At 35.4% G+C, this 19,691-nt stretch overlaps 1 protein-coding gene across 2 annotated transcripts in view; it reads left to right on the top strand.

Moving 5' to 3' along the window:
• UFL1 (UFM1 specific ligase 1) overlaps positions 1–19,691 on the top strand; it is a 51,705-nt gene that overhangs the window by 28,499 nt on the left and 3,515 nt on the right. For both annotated transcript variants that reach the window (XM_004264803.3, XM_049695130.1), the window contains 12 exons: positions 2,629–2,687; positions 4,771–4,917; positions 6,201–6,376; positions 7,013–7,192; positions 8,927–9,047; positions 11,119–11,235; positions 14,208–14,325; positions 15,472–15,635; positions 15,719–15,849; positions 17,885–17,965; positions 18,285–18,370; positions 18,876–19,056. In XM_004264803.3, the coding sequence (XP_004264851.1) occupies positions 2,629–2,687; positions 4,771–4,917; positions 6,201–6,376; positions 7,013–7,192; positions 8,927–9,047; positions 11,119–11,235; positions 14,208–14,325; positions 15,472–15,635; positions 15,719–15,849; positions 17,885–17,965; positions 18,285–18,370; positions 18,876–19,056 (1,561 nt within the window). The remainder of the gene's footprint in view (positions 1–2,628; positions 2,688–4,770; positions 4,918–6,200; positions 6,377–7,012; positions 7,193–8,926; positions 9,048–11,118; positions 11,236–14,207; positions 14,326–15,471; positions 15,636–15,718; positions 15,850–17,884; positions 17,966–18,284; positions 18,371–18,875; positions 19,057–19,691) is intronic.

The following is a 19,691-nucleotide window of genomic DNA, read 5'->3' as shown; positions in this document are numbered from 1 at the left end:
TATTTAAGTGATTTACTTTCCAGTTGTGATATTCTTTTTCTTTCCTACAGATTCTTCTTTTCTATTGAGAGAAGACCTTTCAATATTTCTTTTAGGATAGATTTAGTATTGCTGTATTCTTTCAGTTTTTGCTTGTCGGAGACATTCTTTCTGTCTCCTAAATGATAATCTTGCTAGGTAGAGTTTCCTAAGTTGTAGGTTTTTCCCTTTCAGGACATCGAATATATCTTGTCACTCCCTTCTGGCCTGAAACGTTTTTGTAGAGAAATCAGCTGATAGGCTTAAGTAGGTTCCCTTTGTAACTAATTCTTTTGTTTTCTCTTGCTGCCTAGAAACCTCTCTTTATCTTTTAACTTTTGTCATTTTAATTATAATATGTCCTGTTGTGGGTTTGTTTGGGTTCATCCTTTTGGGACCTTCTCTGCTTCCCATACCTGGATATCTGTTTCCTTCCTTAGGTTTGGAAGTTTTCAGCCATAATTTCTTCCAGTACATTTTTGATCCCCTTTTCTCTTTCTTCTTCTGGGATCCCTATGATGTGTAGATTGGCACACTTTATATTATCCCATAGGTCTTATATATTGCTTTCATTTTTTTTCATTTGTCTTTCTGTCTGCTGTTCTTATTGGGTAATTTCCATTATTCTTTCTTCCTAATCATTTATTCATCTGCATCATTCAGTTTGCTATTTATTGCCTTTAGCTCAGCTTTCATCTCAGCAAATGAGTTTTCTAATTTTTCTTGGTTTCTCTTTATAGTTAGTAACTAGTTCCTTGTTACAGTGATCTGCATTTCTATTGATAGCCTTTCTTAATTCCTTCAGTAGTTTTATTACCTCCTTTTTGAACTCAGGGTCTAGTAGACTGGAGAGGTGTTTCATTTTTTGTTCTTTCAGGGGAGTTCTCTTGATCTTTCATTGCATTTGGCTCCTCTGCTTCATTTTACTTATATTTCTCTTACTGTAAGAGTTTAGGAGAAACAGTTATCTACTGTGGTCTTGGAGGGCTGTTTTTATGTCGGAGCATCCCCGTGTACCCTGCATGAATCTAATATTTTTGGTGTGAGAGCTGTTTTTAGTGTGGGGCCCTGCCACGTCTTTTCTCAGTATGTGCTGGCCATTATCCCATTGATGGGGGTGTGACTGGTGTTGTGGTGACCAGAGCCTGCAATGGATATTGAGCAGGGCATCCTCTTTGCTCTGTGGTTGTCACAGCCCTGTTGGGGACAGGGTCTGCTCACCAGTTGTTGGAGTAGAAGCCCCCAGATACATTTCTAAGCTACTGCAGTGTGAGATAGGCAAGACTGGAGTGCTCCCGCTGGGAGAAAAGCCACTGCCTGTTCCTCCACAGGAGCTGTTTGCCGGGAGGGCATCTGTGGTGTTGCCTGTCACTCGTGCAGTCTCACAAAGTATGCTCTTGTTGGCACTGCCCCGGCCCCTCCTCAATCATGGGAATGCAGGCAGTCGACCTGTGTGACCTTCGGGCACTGTGCTCACAAAACCAGCAGCACAGATCCACTGAAGTCAGGCACCTGAACTGTCATGGTCGCACACCTGGACCTGCCCTGGGAGCTACAGAATCAGCCCAGACCCCAGCTCCACCTCCACGTATGCATGCCCACAAAGCTTGCAGCTGCTAATGCCAGACTTGCCCCAGCCACAGGATCGCCAGTAATCTGCTTGGATGTCCCACAGGTGCTGAGCTTACAAAGCCACCAGCAGCGGCATAAATCTGCAAATTGATCAGCTGCTGGGACACAGCTCAGATTTCAGCCCCACCTCCAAGTGTGGGCAGCACTCCCGGGCTTGCATGCTCCCAGAGATCATAGAGGCAGAGCCACACCTGCTGTGAGCACGCAGAGATTGAGGCTGCTCTGGTGGGGCCTTGCCCCTCCCTTTGCTTGAGGGTCACCCCATTAACAGTGGGGCGTCTATGGCAGACCCAGGCTCAGTCCTGTGTACACCTCCTGTTGCAGCCCAAAGCATACTCCACCCCCTTCAGGCTGTCTCTGCACAGCGAATCCCAGTCCTCTCCCCAGGTCTGTCCCCTGAAGCCCAAGTTTCAGCACCTAGCCCCCCATGCCCACTAGCAGACATGCGTCTGGCTGGGGAGTACAGCAAGGTGGTCAGGACCGTCTGTGCCAGCCTCTGTTCTGCCTGTGGCAGGCTGGTTGCTGCATTCTCCTCTGAGCCTCTGAAGCTGTCTTGCTGGCCTGGCTGATGTTCCAGTCAGTGAAGGGAGTTCCCAGTGTGAGGGAACCTTCCCTCTTTCACAGGTACCTCCCAGGGACGTAGATCCTGTCCCAATTCCTTTTTTTTTTTTTCCTACCCAGTTAAATGGTGATCTTTCTTGCAACTTTGGTTGTATGAGATCTGCCAACATTCAGTAGGTATTCTGTGAGAATTATTCCACATGTAGATGTATTTTTGATACATTTATGGGAGGAGGTGAGCTCCACGTCCTTCTATCCCGCCGTCTTGATCTGTGGTGCAATTTTTGCCTTCATTTTTTTCTTCTAAATTAATTTGTTTTTCATAAACTAATCATCCTAGTTTTTTTTAAACTCATAAGTATGTGTAACTCTATGATGAGTAAAATGTTTTTTTAATTTTTTTTCCTTTCCATAAAGGCCTACAGCAGTGAATTCTTTGATTTCAAAATATGGATTTCAGGAGCAGCTTCTTTACTGTGAGTTTGCTTTAAAGTATATATCACTTAATTAGCTGTTGAAGAGACTAAATGTAAAACTTAACTAATTTTAATGTTTTTGCCTCTTTTAATCTTAAAACTTATGTAACTAAAATATTTCTAGGGGGCTTCCCTGGTGGTATAGTGGTTGAGAATCTGCCTGCCAATGCAGGGGACACGGGTTCGATCCCTGGTCTGGGAAGATCCCACGTGCCACAGAGCAACTGAGCCCCGTGCGCTAAAACTACTGAGCTTGTGCTCTAGAGCCTGCAAGCCACAACTACTGAGCCCGCATGTTGCAACTACTGAAGCCCGCGTGCCTAGGGCCTGTGCTCTGCAACAAGAGAAGCCACTGCAATGAGAAAGAAGCCTGCACACCACAATGAAGAACAGCCCCCACTCGTGGCAACTAGAGAAACCCCGCGTGCAGCAACAAAGACCCGACACAGCCAAAAATAATTAAATAAATTTATTAAAAAATATACATTTCTGGTTGGGAAGTTTCTCTATACCAGTTTTCATATACGTGTCTTGTTATACCCACCAAACATTTAGTGTTGGGTACCTCAAGGGGAGTGGAATAAAAAAAAATTGTGTGTGTATAAAATACTCTGTTATGCATATGCATATAGAGATTTAAAATTTTGGGATTAAGAATAATTTTTACTTTGTTTCTTACAGATTTTTACTACATTTTCTTATGAAAGTAGTGTTTGGCTAAAAAAATTTTTACAAAAGGCTTATAGACATTAAAAATAAATTCTTAGCATTCAAACAGTACAGTAATATCTTCAAAATAATTTTGGTCCATTGACTATTTTGTGTTTTTGTGAAACTCTTATGAGATTTCGAAGGTTTTTTTTAAAGCTTGGCTGGAGTAATTTTTAAAAGCAGCGACAATCTTTCAACTCAGGTATCTGTGCAAATATAAAATTAAAATGAATAATGGAAAAGAAATTTAAATACAGAACCAAAAATTAATTTTTGTTCACTATATTTTTCAGAATATGGAGTTCAATTTAAATTTTTAAAGACAAATTTAAAATTAAAATGTGACGTATTTCTGAATTTCCATAATCGGAGTTGGTGAAATTTCATTATAATGTAAAGTTCTTCAAGTAATAACTGATAAATTGATAACTTTGTTTGAATTTAGCTTGGGTTTGTGTTGTACAATCACACAAAATTTAAAATTATGTGCTGCAGTCAATTGTGAAATCTAGACCTTTCTGATGTACTCTAATTTACTCAGCATTGGAATTCTGAAATTCATATGTAAACTAATTTTTATTTCTGTTAAAAGCTAACTTTCCTGAATCATTCTTTGTGCCAGACATCTTTTGACTGTTCTTGTTGGTTCACTTAGGAATAACTCCTTTCTATCTGCTTTGTCTCTTTTTAGGGGATTTTGATATTTAAAACAACAAAGTGTGTAGTCGAATGTTATGGTTTAAATAAAAATCATAAATTTGGTGTTAATGGCAGGCACTAGTAGGTGGCAGAGTTGAGGTTTGGACTTAGGCTATCTGGGTCCATATCCATCCTCTTAACCATGGCATTATATTTCTGTTATAGGTAGGATTAAAATGTGTTCCTTCAGTTTAAACAGTGGAAAAGTAATTAATTTATACAGATTTTCATGGCTTTATTTCACACTGTTGATTCTAATAGGATCCAGGTGTCTTGATTTTTCTAAATATGAGGAAATTGAACTTGGTAACACTAGTGATTGTGTATTATCTATTCTCAGAGTGTGTAATTGTCTACTTTTAATCATGAGATAAATATTGGCATTTTTTTCCCAAAATTAGACTAAAAAATTCAACATTAATATTAATTAGTTTGTATTACAGTTCAGCATCTTTAGCTAGTTACCAAAATTTCCTGAATTTATGACCTGAGTATTCTCATAAATGGCAGGAAAGTTTTGTCTAAAATATAATGTCTTTATTTAGTATGAAATTTAAATTTCAAATTGCTTTTTTAAAGGGTAAGAATAACTAAATTGTGAAATTTTAGTGTTTTACTTTTTGAGATTTTTACCTGCTCTGATTTTTTTCTGTTTGTTTGCTTTTCTTTTAAGCTGTTCTTGAGGAACTTGTTAATAATGGACGCTTACGAGGCACTGTGGTTGGTGGGAGACAGGATAAAGCAGTGTTTGTCCCTGACATTTACTCCAGAACACAAAATACTTGGGTGGATTCTTTTCTCAGGCAGAATGGCTATCTGGGTAACTTTTTTTCTTTTTAACTAAAAATCATTTCTAATATTAAACACATTCTTAGAAAGATTGTACTAGCCCTGGGAGTACACATGTACTTTACTGTTGGCCAGCAGACTATAATGGTTCTTTTTGAGTATAAAAGTAGTCATCACACTGTAGGTTTGTGTGGGTCATGTTAACTGAGTTTAATTCCATAGTTATTGAACAGTTGTAATGTAGAAAGGCCAGAAGCCGGTATTGATTGTTACAAGCCTTCTAGTAATGTGATACTATATGTGATACTTCAGGTTCTTTTTAATTCATAAAAAGTAATTATATTTATTATATCTTGTAACTTATGAAGTTGCTTGGTTTTTTAGTTACATAATCTTAGAAATATTTTATTGCTGTCAGTTTTACAGTGTTCATTTTTATTAGTTATCCAGTACTTCAGAAACATAGAAGTTATTCTAAATTTTGTTTCTGAGGTTCCATAATTTGGATAAAGTAGACTAATTGAATTTAATCATTAAAACAAGTAGCATATATATATAAAACTGTTTGATCAATTTCATAACCCAAGTCAAACTATGTAAGGGATCAGTTACCTATAAATAAGTCAGTGTTCAGTTTAAATGTGTGCTAGAATGAATACTGGCTTGGCTTATGTTTTCTTGACTTTCTACAATGTGCCTTCTTAGTTTCTTCAGCCAAGGACTTGGATTAGAATTTTGTTGTAATTAATTTCCTTAAATATTATTATTTGAGGACAGAGGGTGCATGGTAGATATCTCTTAATAACTTTAATGGCTGCAAATTTAAGTCTTAAATTTTTTACTTTTGTTTTTATATGCTAAATATTTTACTAGTGTAAATTAGACTAGAGATTGCTTTGTCCTCAGTTGTCTAATGAAACATTTGAAAAATAAGTTCCATTCCTTTAGTTAACTATAATCAAAATTCCAGTTTTTGTTTCTCTACTTAAATCATTACATTCCGTTATCCTCATTTCTACTTTTATTGCTCTTTAGTCCTCATGTTTCCCTTTGACCCCTCAATTGGAGAGAGATAAAGCTGAATTAATGAAGTACTTGATCCAATTTTTCTACAAATATGTTTAGTAATAAAAATTTGGGAAGGTAACATAACCAGGGAATAGGCTATGGTACACTTCTATGTTTTATTCTTAAACAACTCTATTAGTATACAGTGCATTCACAAAGAATAGATTTTGGTAGAACTTAACTTTTTCTGAGGTTTCTAAAAGGTGTGAATGATGATTCTATTCCAACCTCATGATGTATTTCTAGAATTTGATGCTTTGTCCAGACTTGGAATCCCAGATGCTGTGAGCTACATAAAGAAAAGATATAAGACTACACAACTCTTATTTTTGAAAGCAGCTTGTGTTGGTCAAGAACTTGTGGATCAGGTGGAAGCATCAGTAGAGGAAGCCATCAGCTCTGGAACATGGGTTGATATTGCAGTATGTTTTATCTTTTTCTTCTTAATTTTCCTTTAAACCAGTGACAACTGATACTTCACTAGTATATGGCCATTTTAAGAATTAGGATGTAGCTTTCAGGAAGGATACTTTCATGGTTGGTGGGGGGAGGAGGGGTATTAATGAAAATGTTAATTTCAGATAGTAGAAAGAGCTAAGAAGAAATGTATTTTGGAGGCAAAGTTATCAGGACTTGAAGTTGGAATGTTTGTGAGTTTTTGAGAGGAACTCAGTGTGACTTATAGGTTTGGGGCCTGATCAACTGAATGGAGAGTGGTTCCATTAATTGAGATGGGGGAGCAATGGGGAAGAGAAGATGGGAGCTGGGAGTCTGGGGGCAGGAGGCGCAAACCACGTTGTTTTGAACAGGACATGTTAAAATATGAGATGCCTGTTAGGTATATGAGTGGGGGGAGGTTAGGGAAGCAGTAGGATATGTGATTTCAGAGTTCGGAGTGAGGATAAAGTAGAAATACAATTTGGGAGGTTGTCAGCATATAGAGGGTTTTGAAACCATTGGACTTAACAAGATCACTTAGGGAGAAAATACATATAACAAATGGTTTATCTGTATTATATTGCATTTATACTTTGTTTTCATTTTGTTTGTAATTCTAGCCTCTGCTACCCAGTTCCTTATCAGTGGAAGATGCTGCAATATTGCTTCAACATGTGATGAGGGCACTCAGCAAACAGGCTTTAGCTGTAGTCTTTAGCGATACTATTGTAGTCAGTGAAAAATTTATAAGTGATTGTACAGAACTGTTCAGTGACCTGATGCACCAAAAAGCTGAAAAGGTATGCCAAATTTCCTTTCACCTACTAATTTTAATAGTACTTTCACATTAGAATCATCTGATGACTTTTGAAAAATGAGGTAAGCAGTATACCCAAAACTGAACACTGTGTTGTTTCATACGTTATTTTCCTTCAATGCATCATTCCTTTTTATTTCCTCTCCTGGATTTGTTTTTCTCCTTCTTCATTCCCATCAGAACATAGAAGTTAGAACTTAGGAAGCTGCTTTTATAAATTGAAATCTTACAAATGAAATTATGTATTTCACACTTAAGTCACCTGAGGGTATTGGCCCAACATTAAAATCCATAAAAATGATACCTGTGGATTATATGCATAAATGTATAGTATATTTATCAATCAGTACACATTATATTTACTAAATCTAGCAAAGCCTCATAATTTGACCTATTTGGGATATACCAACGGGATAACTTATTGAGGAAAGAAATTGTTACTATTAAAATTTATTAGTTCCTCAGAGCAACTGCTATGGAAGTGTTTAGAAGCAGAGGTCATGCCAGGTCTGCTTTAATGACGGTTCAATTCATGTTTCTGGTTAGCAGCACCCTCATTATAAAGCTTGCTCATAAAATAGGTAGAAAAAGCCCATTTATATCTCAGACTGTTAATAAATTCATGAGGGCTTATTAAATATATAAATTATATTTATCTATATTCCTTTTAAGCTCCTTAATAGTCTTAAAAATGATATAACTTTTCTACCTTTGGCCTGCAAAGCATCAGAGAGGAATAAAAAGTACACAGGATTGATATCAGTAAACCTGAGTTCTAATTTCAACTTGTTTACTCTGTTTGCCTTTGACAAATAGACTTCCAGTTTCCTCATCTTCAGAGAAAAGGATGGTGATGCCCACTCTCACAAGGATAAATATAAATTAAGGAGCAATGTAAATAAAATGTTTAGTACATGTTAGCTACCAGTTACTAAATGACTACATTATTATTTTCATTTGAGACCCTTCACTAAAATAAAAATTTAACACATTGATTTTTTTTTCTTGTGCTCCTCCCTCCAACCACAAAAATAAATTCAAGAAAAAAAGTGATTTTTTGTTTGAACTGTTAACATTCTTAACATTTCTTTGCAAAACTGAAAAGCAAATATTTTTAATGTGAAAATGTATGTTTGTCACTACAGATTTAGAACTCTTTCCCATGATAAAGAATCAGTTTCTCAAATTGGAAATAGTTCATTGTTCCTAACATAAATTTATAAAAAGCAAAGATCAAGAATGAGTCCAGAGGGGAAAAAAGTTCACATGCCTAAGTATGCAACTCATATGTGATCATTATGGTGGGGTGGGGATGGAGATTTCATTATCTTTCTAGTAATCTCAGGTATCCAAGTGGCACTGGACCTTGGGAGTCTTAAAAAGAGAGGTAGCAAGGATCATCCGTTAAGCAGTGCTAAAATTAGCCAATAACAGTTGAAGAGGATTACATCTGATGCTGTGTGATCAGCTGTTCAGTGATAGGATAAGATTTCTCATTAGCTGGTAATAAATACAAAAAGTCAAGAACAGCAAGGGAAGAGACTTATTTGGGGCCTGGAGAAACAATCTCAGAGTGGCAGCTGAGACAAAGCTCTATAGTTCTTAGCAATGAAACCAAACAAGAACAGTTAGGATGTGAGTATAAACAACTTTTATTTTATGCTTTTTGTAATGTTATATATTGTTGCCTACAAAAAATAAGCATGTTTTATTTCAGGAAATGAAAAATAATCCTGTTCATTTAATCACTGAAGAAGATCTGAAACAAGTCTCCATTTTAGAAAGCGTTAATACAAGTAAAAAGGATAAAAAAGATGAACGAAGGAGGAAAGCAACAGGTAACAAATTATTAACAAGATTCAAGATGAGTTTATTTGTTGCAGTGAACTTTGCACTTATCAGACCTTTTGAAAGGCCTCTTATTTGGTTGATTCACCTTTAACTGTTAATATTAACCAAATCTTTTGCTAGTGAATTAACTTTTAATTATGAAAATATTGGTGATTATTTAGTTTCATAAGCTAATTTCATGATCTCCTGTTCTCATTCTTTTATGTTCCTGCTCCAGTAGCTTTTCTTTTCTTTCTTGATTCTCAAATTTTGCAAGTTTGTGTTCACCTCAAGGCCTTTGCACAAGCTGTTCCCTCCCAAGCTTCAAGTAACTGTTTCCTTCTTGTCATTAAGAGCTCACCTTTAAATGTCAGTTCCTCACAGAGGCCTCCCTAACCACCCAGAATAGTATATACAGTCACTCTCCATCGGATTATCCTCCCAGGTTTTTTTACAGCACTTTTATCACTGTGATGTCTTTTATCATTTGGGAGTCTGCTCCATCTCATTTATTGTTTCCCTAGTACTCAGAGCACTCCTTGGCATATTTTAAGTGCTCCATAAATATTTATTGAGTGAATGAATTTCCCAAGGACTTTTAAAAATTCTTTTAATTGAGAGTCACTGGAAATTATCCTAGGTAGCACTGGCATACTAGTAACTTGCATTTGGAAATTAACATGTATTTTCCATACTTTTTATAGTAGGAATAATTTTATTAGTGCTGTATCAGGGTTAAAGAAATTAGATATTCAACATATTTCATTACTAAATACAGCTATATTATTTGCTGTGGGAATTCACTATATCTTTGAGATTCCTTCCTCTTCAAAAACCTTTTTCTACAAAGTCTTTCAATAATATTTTGAAATTTCTGTTCTAGGAAAACTACATAGTAAATTACCACAATAAATCAATAATATTCATAAGCATGCATATTTTGTTATTTTAAGATATAATTATAAATCCACCTTAATTAATTGATTGCACTTACGTCAGTAAAACTAGTCTGTTTTATATCCTTCTAAAAATTCAGGTTCATCTGGTGTTTTGTTCTGATAGTGCTGTTGTTTTATAATAGTTTAATTACAGTTCATGGAATAATGTCAAACAAGAACATCTTTCCCATAAGAAACTTATTACCAAATGTAAAAGGTACATTCACTTTAAACTTGTGCTTTTGAAAGTTGTGTTTTTCTATCATGAAAGCAATAGAACTTATAGAATATGATGAAGTCTAAGGGAATTCTTCTTAGAGTTTAGAAAAAGATCTTTGTTTATATAAATCATTTTATTGAAGAAATGAATCTTTTATGAAGAAATGTATTTTCAATATTTTTCAGTGATACAGTTCCATTACTAAAGTATCCTACTTTGTTGAATAGATATTTTAAATGTAAATATATAATAGAGAAATACCTCGGTAACAATTTTACTTTTATTTACAGTGTTTTAGTTTCATAGTTTGTTATTTTTTTAGTCTTCATTTAGCCAGTAGGTGATTGATAACTGTATTTTTCTACTTAATTTAATATTTATGGTCAACATTTATTGAGCCCCTGTTATGTGTCAAGCATTGCCTTAACCTCAAGTATGCAGACGTTAGTGAGATGTTCTCCCTACTGTCAAGAAGTTATCTTTTTGGGTGGCGGGAGAGTCAGGATGTCTCCTGTAAACCTGGGGAATAATCTTTAAATCAAAAAGACAAAACCAAATTTGTGAGGTACTGTAGTTGGGGATGTTAATGAGGCTGTGGTAACAGAGATAAGCAAATCAGGGCACTTTTGAAAAAGGTAGAAGAGGAGGTAAAGGAATGGGTTTGGCCAGGAAAAAGTCAGTCGAAGCTGCAGAAAATAGATGTCATTAGAGAAACAGGAAGAGACTGCATTTAGAGCAGGCAGGTTATCTAAGTGAGTTGCTCAAATTCAAGAGATTTCATATCTTATTAATTTTTACTGATTGAGTTTACAAAACTTGGCTTTATTTTTCTACTGTAAAGTTAAATACAACAATGTATTGTCATTATTTCTAAAAACAGTATTTAGTTAGGTAATACTAACTAATGTCGTTTTCCACCAGAGGGCAGTGGAAGTGTGAGAGGAGGAGGTGGCGGCAATGCCAGAGAGTACAGAATTAAAAAAATCAAGAAGAGAGGGAGAAAAGATGACAACAGTGATGATGAGTCATCTCACACAGGTGTGTAGCTTATTTCACTCTTCCTTTGTATGTGCATGGTTTTTTTTTAACATTTTCTTAAGATGCATACACTTAGGTGTCTATGCTTAAAGGAAGTCCTTGCTTTGCAGAGTTTCAGTGAGCACAGATTTCACAGTTAGTTAAATAACACCAGAGTCCCAACAACACAGTTCATATTTCAGTTACCAGGGTATGTTAACTGTGAGTAATTGCATAAAGTACAAACTTTGTTGCTGGCTCCTTAGTCTACAGATCAGCACGTAAATAACAGATGTGCATCATGATCTGTCACAATCACATCACTTATTTCCAAGTTTTTCAGAGGCAGATCACTGTGCATCTCTTATTCACTTTATGCATAGAAAACACAGCATGTAGTTGTGTTGACTTCTTGTCCCCCAGTGATAAATCCATATGACATTTTACAAAAATGGATAATCAAAAGAGGGAATTGGCCAACAACGATAAATGTGCAGCAAAGGAAAAGTCATAACCCTGGAAATAAAATATGAATCAAGAATGGAGTTATAAAAGAAATGCCTGACCATGGGAATGCTGGCATTACCTCTGTTCAAGAGACTAGCTGTGCAGTCAGAGAAACTTGGTGAAGGCGGAAATAAATAAGGGAAATGGTTGTGACAAAAAGGATAAACATGTCTTAGAGGAGAAGTTGGCAAAAAGCTTCACATTAAAGGAATTCTCAGAGATGTTTCACAACGCTGAAAGGGCAAAGGATAAAATGTTGGAAGCTGATTGAGTTTAAAAAGGAATGTGACAACTTGCCCAGGCATAGAAAAGATGCTTCCTCCGTATTTTAAGTTACTGGATGAGAAGGCAAGCCCTGTTCATATTATTCTTGATGAGTGTTTTACAAAGAAATAAAACATTTTCATTCTCAGTGTTTCTGATGTGCTAAATTACAGTGTACTAAACTAGAACTATTAGTCTTTTTTTCATTTCCCTATACATTTATAACCAACAGTAAGAGCTTTGAATGTTTGCACAAACATTTTTAAAAGGTTACAGAACAATCGTAAATTTTCCCATTGTTTATTAAGAACACTTTGCAGTTTTGGCTTGCACAGATTTTTATGGTCTCCCAACTTCCATGCAAAAGAAATTATATTTTATGAATAGTGAATTTCTACAAAGTTAAGTAGAAAACATTAATTTCATTAATTTCATGCCTGTTTAATTTTTATGGTAACACCTAATTGGTTGGTTGCTTCTGTCTAAGCAGGAGAATTAAGTATATGCATCTTTCTTTATCTAGACTTGTTATTGTTTGGTATGGTTAAGTTAGCAAGAGACATCTTTGCTTTTCTAAATAAAATTATGATTTTTAATATGTTTCTGTTTTTAAAGAATTAATGAAACTGTGATGCCTCCCGTCCTCCTTTTCCTCACCAAAAAAAAAAAACCTTGAAATGATGATGATTTGACATTTTCTTTTACCTATTCCACAGAATTTATTATGTATGGGCTTGGGAGATATAAGTGTCAAGGCTTCAGATATTAATGTGCTGCTACCTGTAACAGAAAAATTGCTTAAGATCTGTCTAAAGTAGTCTAAGATAGGTAACAATGGCTACTGTTCTCAACATACATAAAGCAGTATTAATTAAAGGAAAAGTATCTTAGAAACTATGAGCTCTACCTTTATTTTAATTAGCATTAAGACTATTCTGTGTTTTACTTTTTCATTAATAAATGGATTTTCCTATTTTCCCAGATGTAACAAGGAGTGGGAGTGAAGTAGCATTTAAGAAAATACTTCTCTAAAATGTGTAGCCCTAAGTAATTGTTAAATGAGGCATGTGATATTCTTTTTGTGTATGGTATAAGAGAGCAGCTATAAAAGAGTAAAACCATTCTCCCTATTAAAAAAAAGGTAATTTCAGTACTTTTGAAAAAGGGTTCTGTTGTAATCTCAGAAATGGAGGATGTAGTTAGGTTCTCAGCTAAAATATACTATCAACTCTGTGTGAAAGATTACTAGAAGGAAATACAATTTAATAACTAGTAAAATGCATGCAGGAAGCAGACGGAGAAATCAGATACTATTTGTTGTGAGAGATCAGGAATGAATAGCAGATCTCAGAAAAAAAGGATAGTACTTTTCCATCTATTCTAAAGCTATAATAAGTAGGTGTACTTAGATCTTGATGCATAGTGAAAATTGATTTTTGAGCTAGTCTATTTTTATTTCTAAGGTTTTACTTATAGAGTCAATAACCTAATTTAGCTGGGAATAATCACTTTTTTATAGTTTTACAATTAGTAATGGAAATATTGTTAGCTTTCTTTGCAACTCATACTTTCCCAAGTGAGTAGGCATGACATTTCCACAGTTAACAATTATTTCCATTACATACAAATTTTCCTTGGTATAGAATTATTTATTTTTGTGAGAGCAAAAATAAATTATGGGTGTAAAATTTTAAGTTGTTTTTTTCTTCCATGCCTTTCCAAAATAGACAATTTTTAGCTTAATTCTACTGGAGTTGTGGTTCACTTGATTATAAAGACCTTTCCTGAAAAGCTTGTGTAAATTATAAGGATGATTGGATTTTTATTAAATATTTTTATAAAGAAGGACATTCTGCTCAGTATCCATTGTTCAACAGAAAAATTATCCTTTCCTAAAAGATTTTTTTTTTATCCACTAGTTTTGATTTCCAACTATTTGCATCATCCAAGTTTGGGAGGAAAAAATTGTCTATTTTTTGATTGACTTGTAGAAAACAAGTTAGAAAATTATTACTCAAAAGAAATGCCACTATATATCCTATTTTAACAGTGTTTTCATTGGTTATTGCTATTGGACATTGGCGATTTTGGTGACAAACTAACAATGGAGACTTTATGGTAGGCAATAAATGAATTACCATCTTATTATATATATTAATGGAACCTTATTTGCTTGTAGGTTGCTTATTTTTGTTCTTTCCTATGGCTTATTTTTATTACAGGAAAGAAGAAGCCAGAGATCACTTTTATGTTACAGGATGAGATTGAAGATTTTTTACAAAAACATTTACAAGATGCCCCTGAGGAGTTTATTTCTGAACTTGCTGAGTACTTAATAAAGCAAGTATAAGAACATATGTTTTCTGTTTTATAATAGAAATTTAGTGAGTTATTACTTAAAATTTTTACCAAGATCATAGAAAACATAATTTAGGTGTTTTCTTTTCAAACCTTAAAATTTAACCTAGTCATCAAATTCCAGATTTGTGTGCTTACAGAAACAGTTCAACAAACATTTAAGTGCTCTGAGCAAGGCAGTTTCGTCGGAAATACAGGGCAGGAGTGTGGAGGTGGTCTCCTTCACTCATCTTACAGTTCTAATTGGGAGAAAAACACCAGCACTGATCACTGGCTGGTCTCTAACACTGCATGAAAATACATCTAAAATGAAGAAAAGAGTATTTTCTATTTGACAGAGATTAAACAGTGCACTTTTAGGGAGAAAATAAAGTAACACACTGCCCTCAAAGAGAATAAAATAGCACTACCTTATAAGTGAACCAGGCTAAATTTATCTTTATACAGAAATAAAAGAAATTGTATAACTTGACTACTGCTAGCTAACATGGTTTTCCCCCAAGTTAGTCTCTATGTGTAAGCTTCTCTAAATGCAATCCAGGAGCCTAGTGCATCTAAATTTTTCAATTAGAAGAACAGCTTTTGTAAGTGAGATTTTTTAAAAACTTAAGTGAACATTCTTGTGCGTGAATACATTACATAATTACATTTTTCGTATATAAAAAGATGAAATAGTTACTATTAATCATTTGCCATAACTTTTTAAAATAATCTATTCTGAGTTGGGCATAAAAAGATTTTTTAAAAATACATATCTTTTATAGTACGTTAGAAATTGAGAATTTGTTATCATTCCTGAGGATGGGAAACAAATGTATAGGCTACTGTTGTGTCTCCAAGTTAACTTTAAAAAGCTGCTCTGAATTGAATTTGAACTGAAGCTTTTGTTACTGTTTTTCTTATTGTCTTTCATGCAATAACTTTTAGTACTTTAAAACAGAGAAAAATAATTCATTGAAGTTAGAATTTCTAGAATTTGAGGGAAAATTCTTATTAACTATTCTCCAAATTAATCTTATTTGTTTAACAGGGATCTTTTTTAAAGCCTTATTTGCATAGAAGCAAAAGTTCTTATCTACATAAACCCAGTACATTTTAATAAACTAAATATATTTATCTCATGCACAGACCTCTAAATAAAACTTATCTCGAAGTGGTACGTTCAGTATTCATGTCTTCAACTTCTGCCTCTGGAACTGGCAGGAAGCACACGATCAAGGACTTGCAAGAAGAGGTTTCAAACCTTTATAATAATATTCGATTATTTGAAAAAGGGATGAAGTTCTTTACAGGTATTATACTTAACACTGTTTTTTCGTTGATTCTCATAATTGTCCTTGGACATTCATTTTAATGAAGCACTTTTATTTTCCAGATGATACCCAGGCTGCTCTTACGAAGCACTTGCTGAAGACAGTGTGTACTGATGTCACTAATCTCATTTTCAACTTCTTAGCTTCGGACTTAATGATGGCCGTAGACAACCCTGCAACCATTACAAGTGAAGTAAGTTAGTGATTTTCTTGCCACTCTTGATGTGTTTTGCTTTGAAATCCAAGCATGTTTTATTTTCCCACATCTGAAAGGAAAATAAAAGGAGTTTTTAGGAAGAAATCTGTCAGATTTTTAGTTCAAGTTTAGTACAATATATATACAGTTGCTACTAGGATTGGTAATATAACCATTCTATTAACAGTAATAATAAAAGTAAGGAAATACTAGTCATTGTGTCTGGGAATGCCTGTAATAAATATAGCATGCATGCTTGGCCTTCTACTTCCTATTATTGTACAGAAAGCAATAGGAAAACGTTGTATTATCTCTGAAAAAAAGTAAATAAGCTGAGTAGCCTACAAAATCTTTTTTTAAGCTCATCAGATGACTCAGATTGGATTTAATTTCACCAGGTAGCCTTGCAAAGAGTGAGGGTCACTATTCAAAGAGGGGTAGGAAAGAGAGACGGGACAAATGAACTGGCTTAATTCAGGCAGATCTTCAGGGAGAAGAGGTGTCCATCATAGAAGCTGGAAGTAAAGCAGCTGAAATTTTAACAGAGTCTTAAAGGTCTAGGCTAGCATCACAGTTTAGAATCCCAGGAAGCACCCAGAACAAGGAAAAAAAAAAAAGGGTAATGATGCTTAGTTACTTTGGAATCAGCTATTTTATTTTTTCCTGATTATTGTTACATCACATCCCTTTTTCCTGCTGAGTTGCAAGTCCCTTATCAGTGTTTTGACTTTGCAGTCATTTTCATTTCGTGACACCATCTCATTTATTTAGACTAATTCCAGTTCATTTTCTTAAATTCTAATCTCAAATTCAAAGCTCATCTCTTCCCTTCTTGCAATGTAAGGTGGAGCTATGGCTCCCAGTTGCCTACAGGAGGAAAGGTATGGCCTATCCCTAGGACTCCTCCTCCTCCTCTTCTTCCTCACCCTAGATCTACTTAAGGTTGGAGATTAGGAAGAATGAAAGAGACAGCAGTGCCTTCATAAGACTGACTGCTATCACTGGCCTTGATCTAGGTCAAACCAAATCAGTCTAATGCTTGTGGCTTCTCGTGATGTGGCCTTTGTTGCATAGGTGGGATAGGTTGTTTTGTGGGGATGTTTTTAGTATCATGTGACTCCTCATAGCAAGGACTCCCCCGAAACCTCCAGATAAAGGTCCATTTATCTCTACTACCCCAGCAAGGTACTGTTTCCCTCCCATTCTTTGTGTTGAACAGTGATTCTCAACTGCTTGGATAGTTCCATGTACCTGCCTGCATGCCAGCCTCTGCTGTGGGAAGTACCTGGGGTCCTTCCCATGCCCTTTAAGGGCCACAGGAGGATTGCTGTAGCATGCGGTAGGAGTCAATAGGTTGGTCCAATCTTCTAAGACATACTGTAATTTTCAGGGCCTGCTGGCCAAGCCATTCCAATAAGGCCTCCTCCAGAAATTTTGCACTAGAAGGAGCCCTAAGACTCTGGTCAAGAATGCCACCAAACTTCACAAAGCACAGCTGTGTGGAGAGGGGTGCTGAAAAGGTTCCACACACCAGACAGTATAACAAGCAGCCATCCTTCTGTGGTTCAGGTCCCCTCGCTTATAGGCATCCTGGATCTTTATGGCCTTCTGGATCTTTATGAGTGGGGCTCCCTCACTTGGTCTTAGAGAAAAACACTCTTCCCACCACAATAGAAAAAAGCAGGAGCAGCCTCTTACCCCAAATTATTTTTCTTGCATGATGAATGGTGCGTATATATGCTCATTCACTCATGCGCTCTCTGTTCATCATTCTTCTTATACTGCTGGAGCAGATGGGAGGAGTAACGGCTGCATCTAGCGTCTTAGACTGACTGTTGACTAGCATTCTGATTTTAGAGTGTTTTAGCATATTTTTATCCCTAGTTTGTGGTCTAAAATATAAGAACAAAGATAAATTTCACTCAGCATTCTGTTTCAATAGTAAATACTCATTTTTTGTTTTGCTTTGTTTAAACTTACATCCAGTACATGTCAAAGGCACAATTCCAAAGGAATTTCTTTTGCCCTATAGGTAAGAAAAAAAATTCTAAGTAAATTATCAGAAGAAACTAAAGTAGCTCTCACAAAACTCCATAGCTCTCTGAATGAAAAGGTAAGTGAAGTTTTATTCTATTTAGATATTTGGGCTAGAATTTGTGATCTTTGAATAGATAGATTTTTATCAGAATAACTGAAAACTAAATCTAAACCTATTATCCTGCACTCAGACACCTCTTTGGCAGGTGAAGGAAGAGACCAAGCTGGCGGCATTTTACCCTCTAGTCCTAAATCACAGCTTCAAACTTCATGGCAAAATGACCTTTTTAAAAATTGTATCCAGGTTGTAAAATTATAAAATGGTATTAAATGACTGCTTTTCTTTAGGCAACCTGTTTTATAAAAGTAAATCATGGTATTAAATACCTTTTCAGAGCATAGAAGACTTTCTTTCGTGTCTGGATTCTGCAGCAGAAGCTTGTGATATTATGGTGAAAAGGGGAGACAAAAAAAGGGAAAGGTAACATTGAATTAATGTCTGAAATTTCATATCTGAAATTGGAGTCTGTCTGAATCTTGCATAGAGAACTGTTGTGTCTAAATGGCTGTAGACCTTCAGTCATAGTTAGTCTTCATATCCTCTCTCTGACCCAATAGAATACGGTAGCAGAGTTGCTAATCCCATAGTTGATCAAGGCTGGGAACTTCTTAGCTTTAAGACCTTTATAGGAACACTTATTTAATCTAATGCACATCTGTTTGATCCCCAACAATTCAAAATAAAAAGCATACTTTGAGTATCCCTGCTCCATATATATATATATGTTTTTCTGTCATTTTCTAGCATATTAGTTTGTCCATACTGTTTAGGATTATGTGTGTCTGTATCCCCTAAAAGTCCTTTAAAATTGTCATGGAACTAGATTAATTAAACTAGAGATGCTAAAAATGAAAACAGAATAGAAGAATTGAAGTTGGTGAGAACTTGTTAAAATATGATAATGTATTGTTTTATTTTTGTTTAGGCAGATACTGTTCCAGCATCGACAAGCACTGGCTGAACAGCTGAAAGTCACAGAAGACCCTGCTCTTATTCTGCATCTCACATCGGTTCTGTTGTTTCAGTTCTCAACCCACAGCATGCTCCATGCACCTGGAAGATGTGTCCCACAGATCATTGCTTTTCTGAATAGTAAAATTCCAGAGGTATTACATTTTCAGTGCACTTGAAACTTTTATAGCTTTTAGATTCTGACTATTTTGAATGGATAGATGTGAATCATTGTGAACACTAAGACACAAAACATATTAACATCATCTTCCTGCTTCCAAGAATGGAAACAGTGAATAAGGAGGTTGATTTTAAAACTCAGCATAGCTCAGGAATCTTTCAGGATCCTGTAAGATCCATGGTAAGGAATATTCTGAATCCAGAAATTAAGCTTTTGGAAGAGAAATAATAATGTTCAGTCTTCCATTTCAGTTTATGCAGGTTTAACCTGTCCTTTAAGGACCAGCTCAAAAATTCTTATCCTGCACAAATTCATCTGAGAAACTCTTCAGCTAAAGGTAAATTGGCTTCTTTGAACTTCCATATCACTTTGACAGTATCTTTGGTGACAGAAGCTAGCTCAGTCAACTTACATTAAAATGATCTATTCATGTTTTATCTCCCCCAAACCGTAAATTCCTTGAGAGCAAAGACCTTGCTAGATTCAGCTTTCTAATTCTATGGCCAGTAATTTGTAAAGATGAAGACTGTCAATGTATTGGGTTGGCCAAAAAGTTCCTTTGGTTTTTTCCATAAGATGGCTCCAGTAGCAGTCAGTTGTCTTTAACTT

This window comes from Orcinus orca, chromosome 12, assembly GCF_937001465.1.
Source record: "Orcinus orca chromosome 12, mOrcOrc1.1, whole genome shotgun sequence".
NCBI classification, from domain to species: domain Eukaryota; kingdom Metazoa; phylum Chordata; class Mammalia; order Artiodactyla; family Delphinidae; genus Orcinus; species Orcinus orca.
This window is presented reverse-complemented; position numbering and strand designations above follow the sequence as displayed.